This window comes from Ambystoma mexicanum, chromosome 10 (genome assembly GCF_040938575.1).
Source record: "Ambystoma mexicanum isolate Mex_15411 chromosome 10, UKY_AmexF1_1, whole genome shotgun sequence".
Classification (NCBI taxonomy): Eukaryota; Metazoa; Chordata; class Amphibia; order Caudata; family Ambystomatidae; genus Ambystoma; species Ambystoma mexicanum.
In genome coordinates, this window is record NC_090932.1 from 222,233,028 (window position 1) to 222,258,396 (window position 25,369).

The window sequence follows — 25,369 nt, forward strand, 5'->3', positions numbered from 1 at the left end:
GCAGGATAGTATACCTGGCAGAGTCAAGAGATAACAGAATAGATATAGGAGACTATTAAGTCTATAAGTGTGCACAGTGCACATATGAGGAAAGCCCTGGCAGAAGAGTATTCCAGGCAGATTCAAGTCAAAAGAGAAAAAGCTCTGGCAGGAAAGTATACCAGGCACATTCAAGTTGCAGGAGAGTACACCTGGCAGGTGCAAGCTGCAACAGTATTCATATAAGAAAGTCCTGGTAAGGAAGCCTAACAGGCAAGGTGAAGTTGCAAAATACATCCGTCAAGGAAGTCCTGGTAAGGATACAGCAGGACTGGCAAAAGGCTGAGTTACAAATATACCCAAGAGAAGATAAAACCTGCCAGGAGAGTACACGAGGTATCCTACAAAGATACAGACCACCAGCCAGTTGTTTTATATACCAATTGTTTTGTTGATCAAGAGAAACGCAAGGAACTGATATTCTTCAAGGTATAAAACAGAGTGAAAAGAAATCTAGAGGAAGGGAACCAGCCTCTGGAACAAAGAACTCTATCCTTCTGGAACTTTTTGTGTTGGAGTTGCGTATTTCCTTTTTGAACATTTATACACCACTCAAGGCCAAAGACATCACCCTTTTCACCTTAGAGTTAATTTTGTTAGAATGTGAGGGCCAGAATAGTAAGGATAGCTTGCTTTGGACATCTTGACATTGGACAGACCCTTAGGTGTATGTTAGCTAGGGAAATATCTCTTAGAGTAGGAACAGAGAGATATTTCCCAACCCCTTTTGTGTTTCAATAAAAGTGTATGGCCAAAATCATGAACCCCCTGTGTCTGTGTCTCATTCATGGCTCCTCACAGTTCTTACCTGTCCGAGTCAAGATAACGAAAATATTACAGTGAGAACAAGAGAAGTGAATGCGAATCATTAGAAAAGTATTTTCACTCGTCACAGTCAAGATAATGAGAATATAACAGTGAGAATAAGAGAAGTGAATAAGAATCATTAAAAGAGTATTAATACTCATGGCAGTGAAGATAATGTGAATATAACAGTGGACACGAGAGAAGGGACAGGGAATTGTTGTAGAACTATTCCTATACCTCTTAGTCAAGAGATTGAGAATATAATCTTGAAAGTCAGAGGACTGGATGATAAACGTTATAGGAGTAATCAAACTCGTCAAAGTAAACACAGTCCCATTGACAAAAAGAGCACAACTGTAAAAGGAAATTCTGACAATTAGGATAATTGAATATACATATCAATGGATATATACAATGCAGAGACTAAAGGTTGTGAACTAAATAAAGGAGAAATAAACCTCAAGGGAGAGAGACTAAGAAAGGTTGGATAACATTACTCTGGGAAAATGGAAGATGAACTTTTGGAAAAAGAGTTAAAGAGAAAACTAACCAACTAATAGAACCCCTTAACAAGGGAAAAGATATCAGTATAGAACAAAGGAAATCCCAAGTGGAGAAAAAACAAAAGAGTAAGAAAGTGTTAAGAGAACTGTATGAACGGATTAAAGAAGTCACAAGAGACTATTTAAAGATCAGTTACTGAACAGCAAACTTGCGATACAGACCACAGGTTCCTTTAAGAGGTTCACCAACGACTGACGAGCACCTTAACTATCTGTGTTAGGTAGGGACGCCTTATAGTATTGGCAGAGATAGGCATTATTTTTTTGTTCTTTATTAAAAATAGCAGTGAAATGGCTGATCAGAGTCTGTGTCCTTCTTCTGACCCGCCACAAAGTACAGTAAGAATTATGATTTTAAACTGCCAAGTATGTTATATAACAGGAGAAAGGAACCAGTAGAGAAAATCCAGGAGAGGGGGATTTCTAACACAGATAAAGTCTTAAAACATCTAGGAAAGGTTGGATCTCAAGAACTTGAGAAGCCTGAAAGCAAAATACAGACTCTGAGACAGTGTCTTCAGAAGAATTGTTATAAGCATAAAACTATAACGAGTAAAGACTTATGAACAGTTGGGATGAGCTACAAGAGCTCATGAAGGAAATTCCAAGAGAATGTCAGAGATTATCAGCATAAGCAACATATTTCTAAAACAGACACATTTTGTTTATTGACAATATAATTAGCCAAGATAAAAAACCCTGAGAGAAAGCCCCAGCCAAGAAGACACAAAGGGAAACAAACAGACAATGAGAGACATTCTTTTGGTCAACTTTAGCTGTTTGTACTGGTGTCAGGGTGAGGACATTTACTTTGTACTTTCTGAAAACCGACCAACGTTACTTTAGTAAGGTAGAGAAACCCCTCTAGCAATAGGGACAGGCATTTTCTTTATAATTTCATTAAAGGAAAGTCAACATGTCCAGAGTGTGTCCTGCTCCTTCTTTTGACCCGCCACAGCCCCTTTTGTTTTCTTCCCACCTCACAGCACGCTCCAATATTTTTGACCTAAAAGTCCTCCTCTCCGCTTTGCTGCCTTTCTGTCCTCTCTAATGGAAGATGTGATCTCCTCCCTTTCTTATCTTATTTCACTTGTAAAATTCAACTTTAAACATGTATTCTTGTAGATGCTATCTGGCAATGTTTCAGACACTGAGAAACATTCTCTCCAAATGGTATTATCTCTATCCCCCAATCGGCCTGTCTACTGTCAAATAAAGTGCTCCCGCAGACCGTAGCCTGGTGTTGCGATTCGTGACCCCTCAGTCTGACAAGTGCAGCAAGCCCTGCCTGTCAAAGCAAGTATCGAGAGCCAGCCCCTATCTCGTATCTCCCCAACCCTTCTCTTATATGTATATACTTAGGCAGTGATTATTTCAGGTTCCAAGGGAGAACCTGTTCAGATAGAATCTAGAATGGACATTCCAGATTCCAGAGGTGTGTTTAGAATGGTATGATACAAACTGAGAGAGGGAGATTCTAGGGGGCATTTGGAGCCAGCAGTGGAAGGAGGAGCTCTGCTGCCTGGGGATCTCTTATCCACAACTTGATCTCAGCTATCAGGGCGGTGGACACAGTGTGCAGCCCACAAGGCATTGGCAACTGGGGTGAGGGTGAGGTCACTGTATTGACATCAGTGCTGCAGTGGCAGTCGTGCTTTGCATCTCTGGCAGGAAACAAAGGTCACTGGCTAAACTCTGTGAAGCCAACAGGTGTGGAGGCTGCCGAAGTGCTGGCTAAGCTGTTGGAGTGAGATCTCAGCGCTGCTGTACATGGAGCTGCCAGCCACTGAAGGCAGCAAGGACAACGCCACTTCAGAGTAAGGAGTGACTCTGGAAGAGACCGCCAGGTGCAGAGGTTGCTGGAACAGCAGCTGAGAGATTCGAAAGGAACCACTGTGGCACTGGTACATCAAACCTCCTGGGTCAGGGTTGTGCCAGCACAGAAGTCGGAGAGGTAGCTGCCCAGTTCCAGCACATCATTCCCTACGATCTAGGACCCAACGTTCGATCCCTGGACACCATTCAGTGATGAGTGCAAGGTAAAACGGGCATGGCTGGGCAAGAGAGTTGTGTGTGCTTCATGGGGAGCTGTGAGTATAAACAGAAAAGGGACTACTGCAGTAGATATTTCATCTTGTCCATGAACACAGCACCGTATTGGAATGGAGCCTTCACAGTAAGAAACAATTGATGGTAGTCATGCAGGAGAGTGATAAGGAGCAATAACAGGATACATTAGCAGAGTCTGTTGTGGGAGACTAATACAAACGCTGAGCTTCAGTGGGGTTCTGCAAATATAGAAGAATGATAGTCTGCCTCCACAATTCTTGCCCAACCCTGGAGCCTACCATCAAATGGGAGACATGGAAGAAAGACTGCCAGGATTATGTTCTGGATATTGCGAGGGGTCAGAAATGTGAGGCGGACAACAGCTTCTAGTTTTCTCAAAATATGACGTTTTATTAAAGTAAATATTTTCAAACAAAGCCTCTACTGAGGAATTCCCTGCCTACTCTACAGGCTAAGGGAACAACCTCTAGCATGGGTAAACTGGACCTCACTCTAAACAACAAAACATATGAGAGAAATTATATATCAACACAATGCAATAAACATTATTAAACAATATCTGAATGGCATTTACCTGTCCTGGGTAAGATCTGTTCCCCAGGCTTTAAAGTCAACTTTAAATGTTCAAAGGAAAAGAAAAGTCTTGAACCAATTCTTGTCAACTCTAAATCAAAGCAAAGGTTCATCAAACAAAAATCCACTGTTCTACTTCTTTGCTCTTAGATGAAAAGATCCCTTTCCAATTTCCAGCAAAGAAAATAGCACCAATGGTAATCCTGGTCCTGATGATAATTTTTCTCTTCTTAAAGATAATTTGTCACAGTTCAAAAGAAGGTACAATATTTCCTCAATAACAATAATACACAGTTCTTTAGAACCTCTTTAATTACAACTTGACATTTGGTTAGGACTTCCGTACATTTGGTATATTTGTCAGGATCCTTCTCTTTGGGCAGCTGCTTCCATTTCAGCAACTATCGTTACTATGAGAACAGTAACCTTTGTCCCACAGTAAGTTGCTATTTCAAACCACTTCAATGTGACATCTGCTGACAACTTAGTATACCACCACAGTTCAAGTACTACTATAACTGCTTCGTACTTTTGAATTATTACGCAAGATCTAACAAGACACTTCGACCTCTTCAGTTAGGCAAAGCACTCTTCCTTTTAATGACTTTCTAAAAAGGGGCAGTCTCTTTGCTTCTTCCTTCTCTCTGACTGCCATCAGAACCACCTGCTTCTGCACACAAGACATACTTCTCTCGAACATCAGTAGTCTTTAGCACCACAGGTTGTAATTCACTTCTTCATGTTCTTCACAACTCCCCTTCCCCAGCTTTACTCACACCTTTTCTGTCCAAGTAATGACCCAGAAGCCATAGTGCCACTTTTCCAGCTTTAGGTAGCAATGCCACACTTGTATCTTAGGCCACTTAACTGCTGACAGCGTCAGCGTGTAGGTAGATAGCTCTTTCGGTCTTAGCAAGACTGGTTTCACTACAAAAAGGGGTTGCATCTTGGCTTGGGTAATGCGTGTTCTTCTCTTCAGTATTTTAGACTCTTTACTTCTTGAAATTAGAAAGAATGACAATACTGGATACAGTATTTGACTCAGTCTTTTGAGTGAAAACACAATTGGGCACATGTAAGCACTCTTTAAAGTAGATATTCAAGTTTAAAGTTGTGAATAGAATTGTATTACTGTGTAATGTTAAAGGATGCAACTCTGCCTTCTTTCAGGAAACACAACTGGGCAAATGCAACCTTCCTTTGAATTAGTTTTGACTCAGAGTTACTTGTAACTGGTATAACGTCCATGTTAGGTATTTGGGTATGGTCTAGCAAGTGTTCCTTCTTTTCAATTAGGGACACACGACCACTCTGTCAGTCAGAAAAGAGTTCAACAATGGATTTAATTGCCTTTTGCTTCTCACATGAGTGTGTAAGCTAGTAGAATAAGCGTGAGTGCTACAATTCCATTGTAAAGCCAACTGCAAATGTGTTCAACAACTTTTACTTGCTTTAAACAGTATGTGAGTTATTTGGGAGCTGAATACAGTTACCGGCAAGGGTCGCGAAGTGTAGATGAGGACACTGCAATTGCGGGTTGCTCTGCTTCCCCGACTTTCTCAACCACTGCTACTACTTCTGGCTTACTTGGGACCCACAGACAAGAGTGTCTACGGTCTGGCCATTTCAATTGGGAGTTCCTTTTCCTTCTGAGACCCTCGGCTTTCCTTCTGCTTCTGGCCTTGGTTTCCTGCATTGTCATGGCTCTGCAATCACAGCAACTCGGCTCACAATGGGAAAACAGCTTCCAGGATGTCTTCCACTGTACAGCCTCTGCAATTAAGAGTTTAACAGAAAAAGATTCTCTCAGAGCTTGCAGGTGAAATTGGCTTTTACCACGCTCTCTGGTGTCCCTTCTATTCTGCAATTTTCTTGTGATTTGCCAGACTTGTGCTTCTCTGCTGCTACTACTACTGCCAGCATTCCAACTTCTGTTCCAGCTTCTTCTACTCCTGCTTTCCTGCTGGGACTTGTATGCCTCACAGGTTTGACAATAGGCTTCAGGTGCAGCCTGTTAGCCTTAATTGCCTGATACTACAATGGCTACTGGGTTTATTTGCTTGACTACCACATCTACATGCCGCTTAACCGTCTAGGATTCTGGGACAAGAAGGTTTTTAAAAGAGGGTTTGTACAATGTAGCGTTTCCACAGGAAGATGGTTTAGAGAAGACAACATTTCCATAATCCTTTGCATTGCACCCTTGGGATTGAGAAGGATCTTTAGTTTGGGATACCAAAACCCTTAGAGTCCACAACCTTACATTTAATGTGAGGCTGAGAGATATTAAAATGGCAATAGGCCATACCTCTTTAGGTACATTTTGAAGAATATTCCAGTTAGAGGAAAAATACTGTGTCTCATCCCCTCCTGGGACCTGTCTCCTCTCAAATGATTCTTCCACAGTACACCACCCCCACAGTTTGGATCAGGAAGTGGCTGCCTTTGCCTGGCCACCTGGGAGGAGAATTTAGGCAGGGGTTCAGTGAGGGATCCGTAGGATTCTTCACAATATCCATGGCCCCTCTTGCAGCACTGAGAGGCGGAGGGCTCTCCTCATGCATGTATTTCATAGGTTTTGAAGGGGAGACGAATTTCAAAGAGCTTACCAGAGTTGGTGTGGACAGCAGGTGTGAAGGGACAGGAGCCAAGAGGAGAAGTGCTGAATGTGTATGAGGTCATTCTAAAAAAAATGGACGTGCACTTTGAGAAGAAGAAAAGTTTTATTCTGCAAAGATATTACTTTGGGATGTGAGAACAATGTGACATGGCAATAGCTGATTTGTAGAAAGAACTGCATGACTGCGAACTGCATGACTGCTTTGTAAGAACTAGCTAACAAGTGTAATTTTGCACAGTCATATGATGAGCGGGTGAGAGATCAATTTATGCCCAAGATCACAGAGCACAAGCAGAGACGTTTTTATGGGTGGGCAAATGGGGCACATGCCCCGGACCCCCAGCCTGGGGGGGTCACCTGATGCCCAACCGGGGGGGTTTAGAGGGCAGCACTGCTTGCAGGGTGGCAGGGGAAGGAGGCACTTCATGGTGTGTGGCCAAGTCACAGGGCCATAAAAACATTTTGCATTCTTTATTTCTTTCTCTCATTTACATCATCATTTAGACACTGAAAGGAACATACGCTTTGTGTGTGCATGTCTGGAGGCACATTTGACACACAAAAGACAAGCATTGGCAAGGCCAACAGTTTGGGCTTTTGTGTAGGCATGGGAAAGGCACTTGCCAGGCACTGCGTAGTGGTATTAACTGGTCATTGGTAATAGCAGGTGTAAAATGGTGCGAATAACTGGCCATCGAATAGCATTGCCTGCGAATTATATATATAGACAAACCAAAGTTGTTGGTTTTGCCAATACTTGTTTTTAAAAGGACTTCAGTGAGGGACACGCATAGTGCTTATAAATCGAGTGGCTGAAGGCAGACCTGGTTGACTTTTTTATTACACCAGTAGCGAGTTTACAACTCCATTTAAGTCATTAACTCCCAGAAGACTGCTCTGAAAAAACGCTGGCAGGCACTTTTCAGAGCAAAGTTTTATAGTAAGGCTTGAATAAAGCGAACTGAAATAGTTCCCATGAGGAGTTATTTGGGAGGGGCAGGAACTGGGTGGGAATAGCCATAGCGATTAGCATAGCCATGGGCAATCAATGGGTAGGCAAATAACCGAACACCTTCAAGCTTTGTGTCCCTCCTCATATGCCATTTCTCCCTATCTGTGCACAAAATAAGAAAGGACATATAGAGTAAAAGAGATCCCAGCCTGGAATAAGTACTTGACATAGCCAAACGGATGGAACACAGAATGCAATGTGTCAGAGAGATAGAGAAAAAGGAACCCAGCCTGAATGTAAACGAATATGCTGTGGTCAAGGAACTGGAGGACAACAGAGGTCTGAACCCAACTGAGGGGGGCAAGGAATGGGCAAAAAGGGGAAGGAAGGAATATTATTCTCCTATGGAAAAGAGCAAAGGGACCAAAAGGCGTTTCAGGTGTAGGAGTGCATTCCACTTTGCAAGTTCGGCAGTTGCTCAGGTATCCGGGCAGACTGTTGTAAATGCAGCAGAAAGGGGCACTTTAGCAGGTTCTGTAAAATTTCTCCAAGGATGGTGTTAGAGAAATCAATGTTTGAGATGGTGCAGTGGTCGAGGATGGTGATAGGGGTGAAGAGGTGGAAGGGGTTAGCTGTTCCGTGTGCCAAGTGGGAAGCTCACGTGGAAGGGTAGGATGCCACATGTTGTTGTGAATGTGAGTGGGGTGGGGTGCCAATGATGGTGGATTCGGGTTCAGATTATACCAATTTAGATCTGAAGGTGTGGGAGAAACACTTCTAGGGCCAAGCCAATGCATATGGTGGGGCCCATATCAATTTGAATGGGGGTTTCTAAGCCAAATTAAAACGCAAAGGGAGAACTACAATAGCAGATGTGTATGTGTCCAGGAAGGGAGGGAGTTTGCTGGGCTGATATGAGCAGTGACTTGCGTATGGCTTTCTATCCCAGTGTAATGGGCCTCATAGCGGTGGATGACAGGTCTCAAGTTGGTATCCCGGAGGGCAAGCATGGAAACATATTTAGACATGAACTTGTGTGCCTCAAAGGGTTTAATCATAAGATTAAATTGAAGGTAGTGGCTGGTCCAGTTGTGGCAAAAGTGAGGAGTGTGACATTAGCTTTGAGGGAAGACGTTGAATCTGAACTTCAAAGACTTAAACGGCAGGATGTAACTGAGGCAGTGGAAACTTCAGAATGGATGTCACCCACAGTTATTGTGCATAAGGCTAATGGACAGGTCACATTATTTGTCAATCTTAGGGGACTTAATAGGTCAGTGGTGCTGGATACATTTCTATCGCCAAATATAGGAGAACTGGTAAGTCTGATGGTGGGGGCAAAGATATTTAGCACACTGGATCTGGCCTCAGCATATCACCAGGTGAGGCTACATCATAACTCAAAGAAGTTCTATGCTACGTTCACCAGACACTTCGGAAAGGTGTAGGAATATGAGGGAGTTGCATAAGAGAGGAGTTGAGTTCAGATGGTCGGAGGAGGGTGAGGAGGAGTTAAAACATGTTAAAGGATTGATAACAAGAGCTCCTGCATTGGGGAACTTTGATACCCATTGTGCTGCTTGGATAGTGACTGATGCGAACAAAAATGTGTTGCGTGCCGTCTTGATGCAGAAACAGCAGGGTATTTACTGCATATTGGAATTTGTGCCTAGATCCCTTAGAGGCATGGTGGTACATTAGTCTGCCATTTGGAAGGAATACCTCAGTGTGATCTCGGCCATGAATACATTTAGAGCTTTCCTGTGGGCAAGGACATTTCTGATATGCACTGATCACATGCCTTTGGTGGGAGTGTACAGTAACCGAGGATTGGAAGGAATTTCACTGAGGATTATGCAGTGGATCACCAAGGTCCAGGGCTAATAATCAGAGCCATTGGAGTTAGAAAAAAGCAATATGCCCCGAGCCACGGGGGCATTACCAAGTCAGGTAATGCCCCGGGGCCCATATTTATAGACGAAGGCCCCGGGGCATTACCTGACTCGGTAATGCCCCCGCGGCTCGGGGCCTATTGCTATTAGTACTCCGGCCCGCATTTTTTTTCTTCTGTCCGGAAACTCTGTGGCGTTTCAGAAAAGAAAAAAAAAAGGACAGAAAATAGCTGCCGGGAAAGGGAAAATGGAGTTCATTTTCCCTTTCCATGGCGGCCATCGGGAGCGGATGCACTGGGAACAGAAGTGTTCCCAGCAAGTTCGCTCCCGAAAAAACAAAGATAAGAAGGTAAGTGGGGTTGGGGGAATCTGGGGGGGAGGGAAAATAAAACTAAAATGTACCCGAGTCCCCGGCGGGGGACGATGACAGTCTCCAGCCGTGTGTAGGCTCAGAGCGGGGATGGCCCTGCTTCAAGCCTCCTCATTGGCTGAGGGGCTGTCACGCCCCCCCCACCCCCCCCCCCCCCGCCATGGACAAAGCAGGGAATTCCCGGCCGAGGGATTCTCGGACGGGTAACGACCCGGTGTGAGCCAATCAGAATGTATTTTACATTCTGGTTGACTCTCTGTGGGTACTAATTAGAGGAAGATGAAGATGGTTCCTTGGAGCAGCTATATTTGGTGTGTGGCGGGGCAAGGTATGAAAGGAAGAGTGGCCAGCAGCCATGCAAGAGGATGGTGAGCTGAGAAGAGTAGTCGAAATGGTTGTAGGAGGCGATTGTCGAGAAGACAATGATAATGAAGGCCACCTTTCTTTTCACAGGGTCAGAAAAGAGTTGTGTTTGGAAGGGGATATTTTGTGAAAGGCCATTAGGTTGGTTCCCCCGGAGTATGTCAAAGGATTTTGGATAGGGCTTGTAATGGTGACTTTGGCATAACGGAGACAAAACGAAGTCTGAGGAGTGAATGTTGGTGGCCTGGGGGATACTGAAGTGGAGGAAATTGTGAAAGGGTGTGAGCTATGTGGGGAAGCTGACAAAAGGCTCAAGAATTGTACACAGCCGCGTTGGCTGTTAGAATTTCCCAATCGTCCATGGGAGTTTGTGGCACTGTATGTGGTGGGGCCTCTAGGAGGGGAGAGGGGTAGAACGAAGTATATGTTAGTACTGATGAACCTGTACTCGAAGTGGGTAGAGGTGACTGTGGTACAGGAAGTGGATACCAAAGCGGTAGTATTTTATTTAATAAAATCTTTCAAAGGGAAGGGTTTCTGAAGAAATTGTTGACTGATAGTGGTGTTCAACTAACTTGGAGAGTAGTAGAGGATTTTCTGGAAGGTATGGGTGTAGTCCACGAAAAAACATCTTTGTACCGCCCCAAAACCAATGAGGCAGTCGAAAGATTCAAACACACCACTGGCTGTCAGGATGCCTAGGTGCACAAGTAAAGGTTAGGTGGAAATGTTGAGGGAAAGGGTGTGTGCCAGTGGAAGGAAGAGCTCTGCTGCCTGGGGTTCTCTCTACTCATGACTTGATCTCAGATATCTTGTTCAATAAAGAAGAATCCAATGGATTCACCTGGTGTGTGGGCTATCTTCATTTCACCTCCCCTTAATATAACACATCCTATGTTCGACTATCCCAACTTGATCCCCTTCTGCAACCTGCGCAGACTGCCCCCTTTCCCGAAATCATGACTCCTATTCTAAAATCCTACTGATCTTTTCCCTAGAAGCCATGATATGAAAATAAACAAATAAATAACTGGGCACCAAATTCCTTCCACCCAAATGAGACAATGCTGCCATTTTTGGCAGCTTTTTGCCTCTAATTCCATTGTAATGCAATATAAACTATCCCCCTCAACCACGTGTGCTATTTTGTATGTTCCATCCATCATGGCCCCATTACACCCATATCTATATGAACTCTGCTCCTAAGTTTTCTAGAGAAAATTAGCAGCTAAAACCAGCATAAAAGGGACTCATCAAAAACCTATCTTAAAACTGTGACAGCACTTTGAGAACACAATTACATTCCTGCACTCCACCATCCAACATAATACTTGTCACGTCAGACAGTGCCACCAAATGTCCAGAACCGCCCATCTGCCTTGCCCAGCGATCTGCCCAGGAGGGCTCACTTTTGAAGGGCACGGAATATGCACACGAACCGGAGTTTCCCTGCTAACCGCGCAGCATTATTGAGGTACTGCTTCTGCAAACCACACTGTAAACCAATGCATTCATTTTCTTTTGACGCTTCAGCAGACTTCCGAAGGTGGATGTCTCAGAAATAGCCACCTCCTCTCTGCACGCTGAGATCTCCGGGAGATCCTAATCAGCAGCAGACTACATCGCCCCAAATAGTGTGTTAATGACAATTACCAAGATACATCTACTCTCCTTCTACGGGGGGGGGCGGGGGAGCCCATAACAGCATGTTCATACACAATCCTCAAACAAAAAAGGTGGAATGATGTAAACGGCCTGCTATCCTCCCTTATTCCCTAGCCATCCTCAACATTGTCCCTTCAGTCTCAGGATTGTGCATTGCCAAGTGCTGTTTGTCTCATCTGATCCCTCTACCCTGCACACTAGATCACACAACAACACCCCTTCTGATTGCAAGGCGCAATTGTCTGCATTATTGTGCACACGGACCTCTTTATTCAGAGCCCGCTGGCCGCTGCGTGCATCAGGCTTAATTATGCAGCTAAATAAATATGTCTGATGCATCATGGGAAAGAGGGGTGTGCAGTTAAGTGAGAGATGTCTCATCGCGTGAACGCGGTAAAGGCAATCTGCCAAGGGCAGAGTATCATGAAACACTGCAAATGGCTAGCAACGTGTGTTGTGATAGTTTAATGGCTGTCCTATTTTATCATTGTGGATGCAACATTAACTCAGTTCTGCTGAAAAGATATAGGTAAAGGTAGATTGATGTGTGTGTGCACGGCTTTGAAGTAGGAGTGTAATTATTCCTCTGATAATAGATATTCATTTTAATTGTGCATGTTTCCCTTAACTGATCACTCCAGAATTCAATGCTGGGTAGTTCCATGGACCCCCTCATAAAATGGCGGATGATGAAGGCAAGCCAAAAGGAAAAGGAATGTTAGGGTGTGAAGAAATGACTACTTGCTATGCAGGAGTACAGGGCTGAAAAGTGGCTAAACCGCACACTCAGCCAAGCATAGACAAAGTAGGGCCTGAGTGGGCATGGCCCACCCAAATGTGTAAAGACCCACTCAGCAGTGCAAAGTAGGCATTTACAGATGTTAATGTCACTGTGGTGGGCCCAACTACATTTGCTTCAGGCCCCACTTATTACACAATCCTGGCTACGCCTCCGAGTGATCCCAATCAAAAAAGTACAACAGACACAGCCCGATGGGTGTACCTCCTTTGCCTTTTGTGGTAAAGTAGGCCTAGGGCAGGGTATACTGTCAAGCCGAAACACGTGTCTGGGGTTGCTGTTGGTATTCTTGTTCAGAGTTGAATTGCCTAGCATTTAGATTCTGGGCTGACCAAATGGTGGGACCAGACTGATGTGCAAATGAATATTTCTCCTCTGTGAAAGATACAGTGAGCTAAAACGTGGTTGTAGACCCTTCAAAGTGGGAACCTACCCGGGGAACAAGTTAATTGGCAGTGTCCGTTCTCGGTTAGGGGGTCTCCCAGACCTTTTGTATATATGATTATGTGCTTGGGGTTTCACCCTAAGTTACCCAGGGTCATCCAGATGTGGACCCCTTGCTCACTGTGCTTAGAGAGGCACAGCTTCACCTCACTGGTGAAGCCCAACTAGGCCAAAGGACATGTCTGGAGTTGCTGTTGGTACTCTTGTTCAAAGTTGAATGGCCTAGCATTTAGGTGCTGAACTGACCAAGTGGGTGGGACCAGACTGATATGCAAATTAATATTTATCCTCTGGGAAAGGACAGTGAGCTAAATCGTGGTTATAGACCCTTCCAAGTGGGAACCTACCCAGGGAACAGGTTAATTGGCAGTGGCCATTCTCAGTTAGGGTGTCTCCCAGACCTTTGTGTATATGTTTAGGGACTTGGGGTTTCACCCCAAGTTACCCAGGGTAATCCAGATGTGGACGCATTGCTCACTGTTCTTAGAGAGGCACAGCTTCACCTCACTGGTGAGGCCCGACTAGGCCGAAGCATGTGTCTGGGGTTGCTGTTGTTATTCTTGTTCAGAGTTGAATTGCTTAGTATTTCGGTGCTGGACAACCCAAGTGGGTGGGGCCACACTGATATGCAAATGGATATTTGTCCTCTGTGAAAGGTACAGTCAGGGGCATCTTAAGCACTTTTGGGGCCCTGGGCACAGACATCTTTGGGCCCCCCCTCCACCAAACCAAAGGAATTATGGGATCAAGAATACTCGTCACGCCCCCCACCCATCGCGCTCACAACCTATAAGTTAATATGCTATCTTGCAGCATAATACGCATGTTTACTCCCCTTAAGTCCCCTTGCCAACTTCATTCTTGCTCTAATCAGAATGATAAACAAGTAGCATTTGAAGACCAACATTAGCAGTCTAGGAAGAGGTTACTGTTCTAGTACATACAGGATACTTTTTATCAATACCATCCAGGAAGGCATGCAGCATGTAGTATGTAAAAGGTACATGTAACCCATAATAGACAGAGAACTCACATTAGCTGCCTCACAGAATGCAAAAGTGCTCATGCATGGATAGAGACCGCCAAGTGGAAGGAAGGAGAACGCGACACATACCGTAGCATGAATAGTGGAGGCAGATGAGAAGCTACCAAGAAGGTGTCTTTATCCAGACAGACTGAGATTAGAAGTGGGATATGGTCTTCAAATAGTGTTGCCATTATATAACAAAGGAACAAATGCCTGTGGTGTGTGATATGAATATGCTCACTATTACACAGTGAAACCATGAATAAGGTTTTTATGAAGATCATACCATGAGAAGGAAATCACTTGGAAGGGCTGACAATTTTGAAAGGTTTAGGGACTGGTAATATTGGGAGGTTAGGCAATGCAAGATGAAATGAAATGCCCAGCATCACACATTGGTTAAGAGGTGAAGGGGTGAAACTGGGATTTGTGCCAACTCTGAAATTTCTGAATTTGAACACTTTCTTTTCCAGTTCTTACCATGAACTAAAACAATCTACTTTTATAAAAACGGACTTGGAAAGTACACAAATCACATTACCAAACATGACCATTTTTAAACAAAATATTATAGAAAGGGTGTTATGCAAAATGGGAATGATTCTAGCTTCATTCTTTCCATCATCAAGGGAGGTATATACGAACCAACATAACAATATATCTGATTTAACACATTTAATCTGGGTTTGTCTTTTGTATTTTAAAGCTTTAAATACTTCCAAAACAATGGCTTTTGGCATTGTCATCTATAAACGTGCATAAAAACCTTTGACTTTTACCAAAAAGCAAACCATTTTTTTGTGTCAAACAACAGACTCCTTCAAATATGCTTGCCTGAGGCCTGGAACATGTAGTCCGCTCTCTTCTCTCTACCAACCAATTCCACCCAAATGGCCTACATAAAAAGAAAGATCAAGTAATGGGCTAAATGATACCGGCAAACCTCACAGACTACAGCACAGTAATGAATGATATAGTAGAGGATTTGACCAGGATCACTGTATTGTCTGCTGGCAGATCCAGGATACAAGTATGAACGCCTTTGTTCCATAGTCTTGAATTTGGATACTTATTCACCTCTTGGATTAACAGTTTATGCCATTGTTGGAGGCAATTGCCTAGGTTTTACAACACCCCATCTGAACAAACCAATTTCTAGACCTTCATCACACGCATGATAAGTTAGTTTTTATAGCAACCCCTATCTGGTGCATGTACATTGCTGATAATAGCAGATGTTCTGCAAAACCAAGTACATATGCAGGCAGGTTTATAAACTTCAGACACAGGAAAGGCTCAGCCAGCCTTGCTGGAATGTGATATTCTAATTTTGCATATGAACACATATTTCTGCAGTGGGTGCTTCACACACTGAGCTAACTTCTGAACCATTGTGGCAGTCAATTCATCACTATGCTTTTCACTGTTACCTATTGCACATGATCAACATAATTTCCACAGGAAGGAAAGAATGCTACAGAGTTGTGCAGTAAGGAACACACAAACTATGTATACCACAGTGAACACAGAAAGCATTACATGATGACTTGATCGAGGCAGAATGCACTTGTCAAAACAGAAAGGCAATGGGTTTAGAGCCTCAGCAGCACCCCATAAAATATCCTGACGTGTACTATTTAAGACTGGTGAACAATGAAATCTTACTACTTCAGATCAGGCAGCCTTGTGGGGCCCCCCATCAAGTTGGGGGCCCTGGTCAAGTGCCCCTTCTGCCCTCCCATAAAAACATCTCTGGGTACAGTGAGCTAAAACGTGGTTGTAGATCCTCCCCAGTGAGAACCTACCCAGAGAACAGGTCATTTGGTTGTGTTTGTTCTTGGTAGAAGGGTTCCGAGACCTTTTGTATATATACTCTCAGGAGAGTTGTGAAGTCAACACAAAACAAGCTGAGTCTGTGGCTCAGGGGACTAATGCTTCCACTAGAGGGTCCGGTGCTTGACTTCATAGTGACAGGTTTGAATCCAGGCAGGTCCACTCAGACATTCACCTGTCAAGTTCCATTAAGTTGGGTAACAATAAACATCTTTTATCTGTCAATAGTGCCAAGATGCCCCTCTGGGGTGAAAGTGTGCTCTACATAAACATTTGTTATGTTAGGTGATAACAGGAGCAACCTAAGCAGCAATTCAGCAAACACTCCAAAATATATGATGGTGCGGCGGTAGCCACAATATAGTTGAGTATTCTTTTTTACAAATTTGCTTATAACATTTTCCATATAATACAATCAACAATAATAGAAATCAAAAAAAGTAAACAGTAGAACATCAAGAACAAGTTTAGTATTGAATTCCATAGGAAACCCGAAACATGAATTGCTAATAACCTTTGACTCCTATTACAGATTTGGCTGAAATGTTGCAAATAAAATTGTACTCACAGGCACTCCCAGATTGGACATTTTAAGACAGAGACATTAAAAAATAAAAAAGCCATAAGGAAAAAGTCAAATTTTTGCTCAAGCGCACAGTCAAAACCACTGGACGGAATCGGACGTGGATTTCTGGGGGTTGTGTGGGGACTCTGGGGTTATTGCATCCAGTAGTTTTACAAAATATTTGCTGGAGAAGGGGGAGTCCCCTTCTTCCACAATTATAATAATATCTCCGATGGTGCTTTGCAGCAGAGAGGCTAACAGGATTTTCAGAAATTAAAAAGCAGCCATTTTTCCCCAAAATTCTATTGCTAATAATTTTTGACTTGCTGGATGGATTTGGATGAAATGTTCAAAACAAAAAGTGTGTCAAGCCCTCCTCTCCCCCCAAACTGCATATTTTGAGTACAATAGGTTATCAAATGAAAGGGTTATTAAGAAAACAAAACACCAGAGTTTGGGGGAGAGGTGGATCCTGGCTGGCTCCACACTACAGATACCAGAATTCCCTGCTGTTAATGCCTGGTACTTACACCTGAATCCATTCAGCCTCCCTGATTGCTGAGGCATGAAAGTGCACTTTGGACTGTTGAGCAGATTGCAGCTGGGACCCAGAGTTGCGCCCCTGCCACCGTTCTTTTTGTTTGCACATGTAACTGGAGACTGGGACTCCAGAGGTACTGCACCCGGCCTACACATTCCCAACCTTGGAGTGCCACACTGTTGGTAACTCCACCCAACCCTCTCCCCGCTGACATTGAAAATTGGGGGAGAGTTGGATCCTGGCTGGTTGTACACTACAGATACCGGAATTCCCTTTTGCTAAAGCCTGGTACTTACCAGAGGGATTAAACCCTGTACACCTGAATCCAATCAGACTCCCTGATGATTGCTGATGATTGCTGAATCATGAACGTGCAGTAGGAGGAGAAGATCTTTGGACTGTTGAGCAGATTTCAGCTGGGGCCCAGAGTTGTATAGACACACACTGGAAAAACCTTTGTTAAATTGCACAGATGTAAAGCAACAACACCCTTAAAATTCTGCAGATTCACAGAATTGTGGACAGCAAGATTCACAGGGCAACACAGATCCCCTGAGCAACCTCTTAGAATACAGAGCGAAAGAGACACAGACCCGGGTGCCACTAGTAGTCCTCAGTCTACACCGCAGGACACTGGCACCATTCCCGTTTGAGGGCTTTGGCATACCATGCTCATGTTGTCTGGTTAAGATAGGGATCACAGAAGGCTTTCTTTTCCATATCAATAACACATTTTGAGCATTATTTTCATCATAGTTTCCCATTATTATAAAATAGTGACCTGTGTCCAACAGAGGTTTACTTCATGTCATGTTTATCAATAACAATGTGTATTCCTCAACACATGATCAGCCGGTCATATAATATACTGCCAGTTGCAGGGGAAACTGGAGCCTGCTTCAACTCCTTCTTTCCCTTAGGGAAATGTGGTCTATCTGTCCCACTAGCCAGTGCCTCAGCATAGCTGCCAAGTGACACTTGGAGTCAGGCCTGGTTTTCCCATTGCATGCTGCAACTTGTAGTTCAGTTTTTCCTATTGCAGGAATGGGTCTACAAATCCCACAATGCAAAGTTAAGAGCCATGCGTGGCTCACATTGTCACGTATGACACGTAGGCACTTGGCAGCTATGCCTAATCACTGCTAGAGTGAAAGAAGGCCGGAACACTGGCATTATGGCATGCAAACTGCTCTCCCAAGATGTGTAGAAAAATAATCAGGAAAACAATTCAGAGGAAAAACCCAGAAAAACTCAAAAAAAGGAATACATACTACACCTGATCCTATTCTAACTCAGTACAAATAGGAAACAAGGGACATACATTCAAGAGCATGGTGCCAACAACATTAAATGAGACCTAGTGCACTGAATTGTTGTTTAGGGTTCCTTATATAGGGAATATTGACTTTCGAAGTGAAAGGGAGAACAGGAAGTTGTAAAATGACCATCTTGCGCTTGGATCTCGCAATGTTGTAAATCAGAGTCCACTATCATGGAATTAAATAAACAAAAGGAGCACATGTGTAGGCATAGCAGCCAATCAGCTTGCTCGGATCACATGCTGAATTCCATGAAAAAAGCCAGCACTCTGAGCAAGATCGGACCAGGGGGCCCACCACTGCCATTTTCTCCACCACCATCCCTTCCCTTCCCACTCCCTCTGGTCTCCCTTCCTTCACCCAACCCCCTTAAAATTCTCCCCACCCCATTCACCCAATTCCTCTGGCGACAGCACCGCTGGCTCTGCAGCTTTGGCATCCTGGGCCGCCATGGAAATGATAAAGGTGCTCCTCATCCAACCCTGCCTTCCATTTCCATTGCGCCCATTTTAGATGAGTATTTGTTTGAGTGAACGGGATGTGGTGATAGCGCATGTCACATTCATTTAAACAAATACATTGCTACCAGCATCGGACATTAATAATCTGTGGTGTTAATACCAATAACACCCGAGCAGGTGGGCTGGATCGGGTGGTAACGGCAACAGGGCCTATTGTTAACTTGGGCCCATGGTCGATACCACCCAGTCTGGTCCAACAACGAGCAGAGGCGTAGCCAGGATTGTCTAACAAGTGGGGCTTGAAGCTAATGTTGTTGTGTCAGGGATGGATTGGCCCCTCGGCGAATCGGCCCATGGCCGATAAGAAATGGGCATGTTCCTGCCTGGGGGCCGGTTACTGCCCACGCTGGGCCGGTGTGAGGAGAAAAAAAAAAGGCAAAAAGCACTCGCCGCACTGCAACAACTGCAGCAGGAGCCTGGAGGCTGCCTGCAGGGCTGGGCTGTGCCTGGCTGGGACCATGGCAAAGTGGCGCCAGTGCACACATTAAGTTGCTTTCAACTTTGCAGGAAGCAACAGATTTGTTGCACTTCTTTGCAAAGTTCAAAGCAACTTGTTGTTGTGCCTGGGGTCCGCCAGCGCCGGGCCAATAAAAATGCGGCTGCAGAGGTTGAAAGAGCAATGAAAACATGGTGAGAACTTGACAGCAATGGGGGAGGCAGTGATTTATGTTAAGAGAGTTTCACGAAGGTGGGGCAGTTATCTTACTATAAAGGAAGAGGGCAGGCATTAGCGAGCAGAGGCTCCCAGGAGCTTTCGCCAGTTTGCTGGTAATGGGCCATGGCACACGCAGTAGGAGATGGAAGAACTGCTGGCCTTTGTCGGAATGCCGATGGTGATCTTTGTTGGAATGCCCCCCCCAGGTTGGCATCAGGTTGGCATCAGGGCCGTCTGTAGCTGGAAGAAAGCAGCTTGCCAGGATGGTGACATGGGCAGCCTGGCGCTGCCTTGTCTTCTGGAGCAGACATAGCTTTCACGTGAAGAACACTGCAGCAAGTGCAGCTTAAGCAGGGAATGGCTGGGCAGCCTGGCAGCGGAAACAGAAAGATTCTAGGAGCCTGGCCGAGAGCTGAGGTAAGCATCCATTTCAGTCTGTGTATTTTGCTTTTTGCAAGCTGCACTTATAGCATGTTTTTTTTCTGCCATCGTCTCTGTTACGATTGTCACAAGACATTGCATCTCGGTGTATCCTCGGTCACTTGACAACATCCTTGTGCCTAAATGCACAAAAAGGCTTGTGCTCTTTACTTTCTCTGCTATGCCCAGAGCAGTTAATGATGGGTGTTTGAAGTCTACACATGTGTCTCTATGTGTGTTTGCATGCTGAGGGTTCTGAACTTTGTCATACAAGCTGCAGTACAGTTGAATCCTTTGAGAAGGAAGTAGCTCAGTGGGTTAAGTGGCTGCTGTATGCATGAAGTTGGTAAATTGCAGGTTCACATCCAAATGTGCTCACAATTGCGTAACCCGGGCCTCAGACCTAGGTCAATAACCCGAGTATCATGGAGCTAGATGCAGGAACCGTATCTGACATGTAAAGTGCTTTGAAGCTGAAAGCAGCCTGTTTCTGAATATCACTGAGGTTCATGCCTGATATCTGACGACTAAATTGGTCTCATTCCTGTCTGCTTTTCGTAAGCAGCGGTCTTCAATCCACAGTAGCTGCCTTTTGGAGCCTGGAGGCATATGCCCACTTCCCAGAGAGGCCAGTGCTCCACAGCTCTTGTAAGTTTGACGTTTTGTCATCGCAGCACAGATTGGACCATTTCAGACTATGCATTTTGCTTTTCACAAGTTGCAGTAATAGCATGTTTTTTTCTGCCATTGTCTCTGTTACGATCATCACAAGACATTCCATCTCAGTGTCCTCGGTCACTTGACAAAATCCTTGTGCCTAAAAGCTTGTGCACAGTGTAGAAATATTTGACCACAGCACATCAAGTGGCCAGGCCACTTGATGTGCTATGGTCAAACACTGAGTTAATTGTGCCACAATGAATGCTTTGTTGTAATGTGTCTATCTTTCCCATCTCCCTGCCTGGCATGCTGTTCAGGATGTTTGTTTGCATGTATGAGGTAACGAGTGCTCAGATTATGGGATGTCCTGTGAGTGCGCTGCTTTCCCTATTTTGCCAACCTCTGATTCTGAAGCCTGAAAGTAGATGCACGCTGGCTTGACATGCGGCCACATATGCACCAGACCTGCAGATGAACTTATCTGGTCTGCTGTTAAATCTCAGTTACCAGTGTAATGGTATCCACTACAGAATAATTGCTCATTTTACCTTAGCCGATATGATAGCTCAGTGGGTTGAGCGCTTGCTGCTGCAATGTGTGTGTGATCTGCAGGTTGCAGGTTTGACTCCCACCAAGGCCATCTCAGCCTTCCATCTTTCTGAGGTCGATAAACGAGTATCAACAAAGGTTGGGTGATATTGTATGCATATGTGTTCTATAAAAAGAGCTAAAGCGTGCTTTACAATAACATGGCATTTGGCCTTGGACGTCTGCTTGCATTCACAGTAATTTAATAATCTGGATCTATACACACAGATATTAATTTAACATATGGTGATCCATTCTTGTATGAAATGTATATCATATTAGTGAAATCATAACCATATTTTTCGTAGTGTACTTAGGAACAATGCTATAACCTCTCCCTAAACCTCATTCCGGTTTCCCTGCTCACCCCCTTCCTATCCAACCATCGTCAGCCTAACCCTCCTTCCCTGCTGGCGTTCGGAACCCTGTATAAGCATCGACTTGCAGCAGGTCCCAAAACCGCAGTTGGGGTGGTAAGTTCATGTAACTCCTGTGCCTCGGAGCTGTGCACCCCGTCACAGAACGTTATGCAAAGGTATGTTATTTTATGAGTTGTGTTGTAATGTAACAGACACATGAACCCTCCAAAAGTAGGGTTTTCTGTAAAGTCGTGAATTGACGCAATTCATGGATGATGGTTTCAGGGCCACTTTTTTGAGGCGCAGGGTGGGCCACTTTTCTGAGGCGAGGAGTGGGACACTTTCTTGAGGCCAGGGGTGGGCCACTTTTTTTTGGGTGTCCGGGCCTATTTCTTGTCCCAGTCCGACCCTGAGTTGCGCCCAGTGCAGTGCCATTTACATCTGTAAAAGCCCACACAGAGGTGCTGAGTGGGCATTTACAGATTTTGGGTGGGCCTGGCCCACTCAGGCCCAACCCTGTCTACGCCTCTGCCGTACACCATACTAGGGAGGTCCCCTTTATAACAAGGCAAGAGAAGTAGCTGCAGAGCTGGGCATAGAAGATAGGGCAATAGGTAAACCCCCCCTCCACCCCCGCCCCATCCCGTGCCCCTCAAAGAATTGGCATTTCGAACCACTTCACAGTCATGGCGATTGTAGAGGTCCCTGTTGCAGTCCTGATAAAACCATGCATGTTCAAAGTGTGATAAGTGCGGGTAAAAGGAGATCTGAACTGTGGGAGTGTCATGACAAGGGTGTTGACCTGCATCTCCAACAAGCATACAGAAACCAGGCAGCATGGCTCTGTCTGAGGCTGAGGAGTCTAACAGGAGGACAGCTCAGCGGCAACGTGCGCGCCTTGGAAGGAAGACGACACGAAGCAACACAGGTTCGATCCCCGGGTACGCGCTTAGAAACCTCTGGGTGTTTAAGCACGTTATAAATACGCAACTAAGACAAAAAAAAAAAAAAAATACGCATCCAAAAAACAAACAATTCCTGTAACAGGGGTGTGTGAGAGCTTAAAAAAAATGTAAAATACAAAAAAATATATCCTCAACAGGTGTTTCACTGTGTTCCAACAGCTTTATCGAAAGAAAACAGTCCAATAGTGCAGTTCTTGCAATCCTTGAAACGATGCTGAACAGCCAAATGATCAGGGCTTTAAGTGGACCGGGGCTAGTCTCTGAGATGGGCTCCCGAGCTGGGGCCTTGCCTGGGCATACCCCGAGTAGCCCCCGCCTAGTTGACCTCTAAGGCAACCGTTTAGCCGATGTATGTGTATATTGCATGACTGATCATGTACCGAGGAACACAAATAACTTGATAAACATTACATGTAGAAACCGATATTGGACTGAAAAGACAATTTTATGAAAACAGGGGGAAACATTGTTTTGAAAATTGTGTTCAAAACTTTATATTTGTATGGAAAAGAAGGACTTGAGAGACCCCGATCTAAGCCAGACACGTTGTGCCTGGCATGGAAAATACTCGTGTCACATGCACGCTTGGCAGTAAAGTTGTATTGCCTTTTGCGTCACGTTCAGTGTCAGAGGCAGCCCCTAGTTCAGGAGAGATTAAGCCCGCCAAAATGGAGGAGGTTTCAGGTAGAAGACAGCACTCTCCCGTGACACTCAGCCGTGACAATCAGCACAGGGGTGTCGATAGGGATGGGACGCTACAGCAAGAGCCTGTCACATTTTTCGCATGGGAGAGCAAGGTACTGGCGTTTAAACAATCATTACATAGAAGTGGCATCAGCAGCAAACGTAGAGTGGCAGAGGACACAACAAACCTGCCAGGTGATACCAACATGCCACCAAGGATGAAGCATACATCCAAGGATTAGCAACTAATTTCATCCATGAATTGGGCTGAAGATGCACCCAATGGGCCAAAGGAAGGCGTAATATATATTCAGCGTCCTGTGCATAGCGGAAGAGGGGACGGAGATCAACAGGCCAATGGGTTAACGCCCCCACGCGCCACCAGCGTTTAAAAAGTGACATTCAGAGCCCCCCACCCCAAAAAAAGATGCTGGGCCTTGTTAGGCCCCTGCTCACTTTGTAGCATTTTTGCTTTCCTTAAAGTGCACTGGGACTGGGAGCAGTCATAGGTTTCAGTAGGTTAATGAAAATGCTATCAGCATAATATATGGGGTAACATTCCTACCTGTCCGGCAGGGTCCACTGCCGGCCATGCTGAGGTTCCGGGTTCCACCGACAGCTTGTGCTGCCTGCGCTTTCTTGAAGGCACACACGTTAGCGTAGGTTTTATGGTCAGAGCCGCAGATGGCACGCTGGTTCCGGCAAACGCAGCGGGCCTGTGGCACCTCACCCCGCTCCAGACCCACGAGGTCCATTTGGCAGAGCAGGTTCTCTCCGCAACGACCGTGGAAGGGTTGCCCACCCTCCAGATCGCACACCTGGCCTTCCACGTTGCCACACTCCAAGCAGCAGTGGCAGCGGTCTCGCACAAGGCCTGCCAGACAGGCGGTGGGCTGCGGGCACAGCTGGGGCACACACCGGCACCCCTCGCGCACCTCCTTCGGGTGCCCTCCTATGAAGCAGCAGGCAGACCCCAGAAGTACCAGCAATGACATTAAAATGGGACCTCCCATTGCGGGAGGGCAAGGCGCATTGGGTAAATAGCCCAGGGCCTCGAATAAGTGTTTCAAAGCTTTGAACAGAGGTCCCCGAACCTTAAGAGGGGGGTGAACAACCAACAGTTCACTTCTTGAAACCTGACTGAATTTTCGAACCGTTTAGGGTGAAGTTCGGGACCCTCGAATAAATTCAGGAGTCTCAAGTCAAGAGCACGAGAGAACTTCTATTTCAGTCTGTAGCCTCGAACACACGCCTAGATTGTATCCCGTGCTCCTTATTGCTAGAAAGCTGCGCCTGGTGGCATATGTGAGCAAAATGTGCACGGGAAGCAAAGATATGAGTTGTGGAGTGAGGAGGGGGCGGGGAGGGGGTTACTCAAGAGGAAACTGTGTCCAGAACCTCCTGTGGAATTTCACATACGCCCCCCTGCGCCCTCCACTTCAAACAGAGCAATGCCTGCTACCAATTACTGGGAAGCTGGGGCGCCCGAGCACAACCAACTCCACCTGTGCACCAGAAGCGGGCTGGGCTACAGTGAAATAATGGTTATCACCTACAGACGATGCCCCCGAGGCTAGTAAGGCTGGTGCAGAGTCAGCCGTGTGTCTGGCAATCTTAGCTATTGTCTGAGTAAACACACAGCTAAGTGCCCCCAGGGGCAGGCAGATCATACTTTGAATGAGCAGATCTCGCCAGCCACAAAATAGAGCACAAGAGAGGAGGGCTTTCCTGTACAGAAGTGTGTGCCCTACATTCCAGGCAGGGCTGCCTGTTCCAGCATTGATTGTCTGGTTGTGGTTCCCAAATTCCGCCTGTGTGGGGATGGAGGGCGGGCTTTCTCAGTGGCTGCTAGTAAGCTTTGGAATGACCTCCTGGCTAGCTTGAGACATACCAAAAATCATCTGCAATTCGGTCATCATCTCAAAACTTTCTCTAGTTTCATATTTGTATCACTGTGTGCTATCCTCGCACCGAGATGCCTATTGGTGTACGTGCACGCTACCAATGCATTTAACATAACATACAGAAATTGGGAAAATATCACCTTCATTCTCGTCCCTCTAACAGGCTGGCTG

The 25,369-nt window shown here is 45.2% G+C and overlaps 1 protein-coding gene across 1 annotated transcript in view; it reads right to left on the reverse strand.

Moving 5' to 3' along the window:
- Nucleotides 1-24,621, reverse strand: part of LOC138491290 (kazal-type serine protease inhibitor domain-containing protein 1-like) — a 173,483-nt gene extending 148,862 nt beyond the window's left edge. Inside the window, exon 1 of the mRNA XM_069617721.1 lies at nt 23,860-24,621. Within this exon, the coding sequence (XP_069473822.1) occupies nt 23,860-24,307 (448 nt within the window). The 5' untranslated portion in view covers nt 24,308-24,621. The remainder of the gene's footprint in view (nt 1-23,859) is intronic.
- Between the last annotated feature and the right edge of the window lie 748 nt (nt 24,622-25,369).